This window comes from Rhagoletis zephyria, unplaced genomic scaffold (genome assembly GCF_001687245.7).
Source record: "Rhagoletis zephyria isolate East Lansing unplaced genomic scaffold, Rhagoletis_zephyria_1.1 Rzeph_scaffold_19657, whole genome shotgun sequence".
NCBI classification, from domain to species: domain Eukaryota; kingdom Metazoa; phylum Arthropoda; class Insecta; order Diptera; family Tephritidae; genus Rhagoletis; species Rhagoletis zephyria.
The window spans coordinates 5,175-9,010 of record NW_016176717.1 but is presented as its reverse complement, the minus strand read 5'-3'; the positions used below and the strand labels follow the sequence as shown (position 1 = coordinate 9,010).

At 54.2% G+C, this 3,836-nt stretch overlaps 1 protein-coding gene across 1 annotated transcript; it reads left to right on the top strand.

Moving 5' to 3' along the window:
- Positions 1-2,650: 2,650 nt before the first annotated feature.
- LOC108380572 (membralin-like) lies at positions 2,651-3,834 on the top strand (the record flags this gene model as incomplete). The annotated part of the gene is made up of 4 exons (XM_017636954.1): positions 2,651-2,783; positions 2,847-3,220; positions 3,295-3,490; positions 3,571-3,834. Coding segments are annotated over exons 1-4 (967 nt in total), but the record flags the coding sequence as incomplete, so codon positions are not given.
- Positions 3,835-3,836: the final 2 nt, after the last annotated feature.

Sequence of the window (3,836 nt, the reverse complement as noted above, 5' to 3'; positions counted from 1 at the left end):
TATTAGTCTCCGGTAGCAGATGGGAGCAAGATGATGATGTGCTCGATGGAGAGTTAGTCCACTGACGATTGACCTTTTTCTGCAGAGACTAACTGCACAGACCACCGCTACAACGCTTTGAGCAACGCTAAAGCCGTTCCGTAAGTTTACGCTTTTTTGTTTTGTACAAAGGGCGACAGAGACTTTACCGTACAAGCCAACTATCACTTGGATTTGCCGTTAGCCATTGCCTCGTCATCTGCCAGCTGGAGGCACAACAAAACAAGAGTGTGTTCTCCAGACAGGCCACAACAACTGACACAGCAGCAGCAGTCGTTTCTCTTTTTATCCTCCCCAAACCGTTTCAGACGTCAGTATCGGGCGCCACCGCGCTGCTGCAAACAACCGTTGTACTTTGACCTTGTTCTGAATCTTTCTAGGCTTCACTGCAAAGGCAACGACGACAGCAACAACAACGGCAACAACAAACTTTCACTTGTAAACTTTGGAAAAAGTGAGAACACTTTGGAGAAAAAATGCAAATCTTTCTCAACTTTCCCTGTGCAGTCAACTTTTCCCTCAACTTCAACGGTCTACTGAGCTAGTCTTTAGCTGAGCGGCCTTCGAGAGTGACTTTACCACACTTTCCAGTACTTTTCATACTTTCTCCTTCTCACACTCTCTTTTCTCACTCTCTTTTCTCTACAGCCTACAGCCCACTACTACCACGACTATTGGCGTTTCTGCTGTTGTACTGCTCTCTGACTCGTTATCAGTGGCTGGGCGCCACCACCACCACAGTCCACCATCGACCACTACGACTATCACCACCTGAAGAACAGAGTGAGAGAGAGAGGAGGCCAACCAAGCTGCAACAGCAGCAGCAGCAGTAGAGGCCAACCATGTCTGACTCAGTACAGCAAGCCTATCGCTTCTTGGTGGCGCGTTTCAAGAAGCCTGAAGGCAATGCTTCCTCAGAGACAGCAGCTAGTCACAACAGCTCAACAACAACAGCAGCGAGTACTTCGTCGCCGACGAATACATCGACGACCACCACCAGTACGGCACCTCAACGTGAACCGGCAGAGTCATTCACGGACGGTTCTCCTCCCGACGAGGCGTCCACTTCAGCTGCTGTGGTGGTGGAGGGAGGAGGGGAGGAGGAGGAGGAGGAAGAGTTGGTGGTCAGCGCAGTTGCAGTTCCAGGCTCTCCCTCTCTACACTCGCCCACAGCACACTCAGTTTGCACTAGTGAAGTAAATGACCCCAGTGATCCTTCCACTTCTCACGTCGCCGAGGTCCAGATATCCGATCCATCGCTGTCCATCACCGACCGAGTACCAGCACCTGTGAGCGAAGACCATGGGTCAGCCTCTCCCAGCGGAGACCACCAGCAACCGCCCGCAGGAAACGACAACAACAACAACAACAACAACGGCAGTACCACCACCACCAGCAGCACCTTGTCGCGCTCCATTGCCGTGACGATGAATCTGACAGTGAATGTCCGCCACCACAACCACCACCACCGACACCACCTCCCGCCGGTGCACTTTATCGGCGCCATGGATGAGCAGATGCAGGGTGCTGCGGCCCACGGCCAGCACCAGCACCAGCATCATCATCATCACCAGCACGCACCCATTGGCCCCATTGGTGTCGGCTTCATTGAACCGGTGAATCCGCTGCTCGCCCGAGCACGACACCGACTCTACAGTGTAAGTGTTGTTGCTTTCTCGCCATTTTAGGATGCTTTTGGCAGTGATCCACTTAGCTAGCTGTGTGACCCGGTATTCAATTTCACTTTCGTTTACATCCTCCATCAAATGCGTAGCACGCGCACCGTTCACTCTTCAGTGAGTTTTCATCCAACCGCACCAAATCGTTGTCCCTTTTCCTTATCAACAATGACCCAACTGTGCACAAGTTTGCAATTTCCCCATTATCTCGTCTTTCTCTTTATTTCTTACTCTCTCTCCCTCTCTTTCTCTCTCCTTAACTAATTCTCTACTCTTTTTCCATTGCAGTTGCTCTTGTTGCGTGCGGCGATGGCCTACTTCCTGGCGATCCCGCCAATCTTTCGCAAGTGCTTTGAATATTCAGTCCTGGCGACGGCGATCAGCGCCTTTGCGCTGCTCATTCACCTGCACGTCAGCCTGATTCGCTCGCCGCTGACCTGTCTGGACCACGTCGCCGACAGCTGGCCCCGCGACGGCATTCTCCGCGTGCAGATCTCCATGGCCTCCTCCAAGGACTACTCCTCCTCGTCGCCCTTTGATGCGCTCCACTGCCCCGGTCGGTACATCAGCGAAGAGGCGGTACTGCCTTTTCTGAATGGCACAGCCCCCGCCGCCTCCGCCTACCCTCTGCCCCTGACGCACGGGCAGTGGAGGGCGCAGATGGAGCAGGAGGAACAGGCGAGGAGGCAGTACCTGCTGGGCTGCCCGGCCGCCAGCCACAGTCCCTTTCTGTCTTCGATAGTGAAAGCCTCGGACGACGGTAGTGCCTCTACGGAGCGGCTGAAGCTTCGCAGTCAGCTCAATGATTCTAGTNCGCCGCCTACCCTCTGCCCCTGACGCACGGGCAGTGGAGGGCGCAGATGGAACAGGAGGGGCAGGCGAGGAGGCAGTACCTGCTGGGCTGCCCGGCCTCCAGTCCCTTTCTGTCTTCGATGGTGAAAGCCTCGGACGAAGACGGTGCCTCTACGGAGCGGCTGAAGCTTCGCAGTCAGCTCAATGATTCTAGTCTACTGAAGGAGGCGGACGCGCTGCGGACGCTCGAGTTTTACCCAAAGAAGCATGGACGTAGGTTTTACCCTAACCTTTCATGGTCCTAACATGCCCTCTAACTGTCTTCTTCCTTTTCAGTTTGGCCTCAGCCGTACATGGTGGAGTACTCGCTGGAGTACGGCCTGCTGCGTCTCTCGGAGGAGATGCGCGCCCACTACAATGTTCCCCTGAAGGTGGTCAGCCTCTGTCCGGAGGAGGACGCCTGCTTTGGCGACCCGCTGGCGCGCTTCATTCTGTACCACTTTCTGGGGTACGATGACGTGCTCATCGGCTCGATCAAGCGCCTGGCGGAGAAGGAGAACAACCGAGGGTACGTGCGCAATGTGGCCACCGGAGAGCACTTTCGCTTTGTCAACGTGTGGATGACCAGGGCCAGCTACATTGCCGCCGCCTTCATCATGATCGTCTTCACGCTCTTTGTCTCTATGCTCATTCGCTACAGCCACCAACAGGTGAGTGCGCTCATGTCCTGATGCGAAAGATGAGGTGATGTTGACCAGTTGTTGACCACTGTTGCTCTTTTTAGGTGTTCGTTTTTGTCAGCGAGTTTTTGCGCACGGTGGAGATGCAGCAGCCATTCAGTCGGATCACCATGCTCGCCGCCTCGCTGATCACCGTCGTCTTGGCACTGATTGGCATGGAGGCCATTATGTTTGAGTTCTTCAACGACTCCAGCATTGCCTTCCACGTCATCATCATGGTCTGGGCGGCGGACCAGTTTGGTACGTAAAAAACCTTTCAAACTTTTAAATGCTGTTAGTCTCTTTTTTAATTTATCCCCATTTTACTATCCACTTTACAGACTCGATGGCCGCCCGTTCCGCCATCAGCAAGCGGCACTTTCTGCGCTTCTTTTACCTCTACCAGTTTGCCTTTTACGCCTATCACTACCGCTTCAATGGGCAGTACGCCGGCCTGGCGCTCATGGTCACCATGCTCTTCACCTACCACTCAATGATCTTCTTCTTTCACCACTACGAACTGCCGCTGGTGCAGGCCATGGAGGAGCACATTCGATTTGAGCGACGACAGCGTGGCGGCGGCGGTGGTGATGGAACTGGCGGAGGT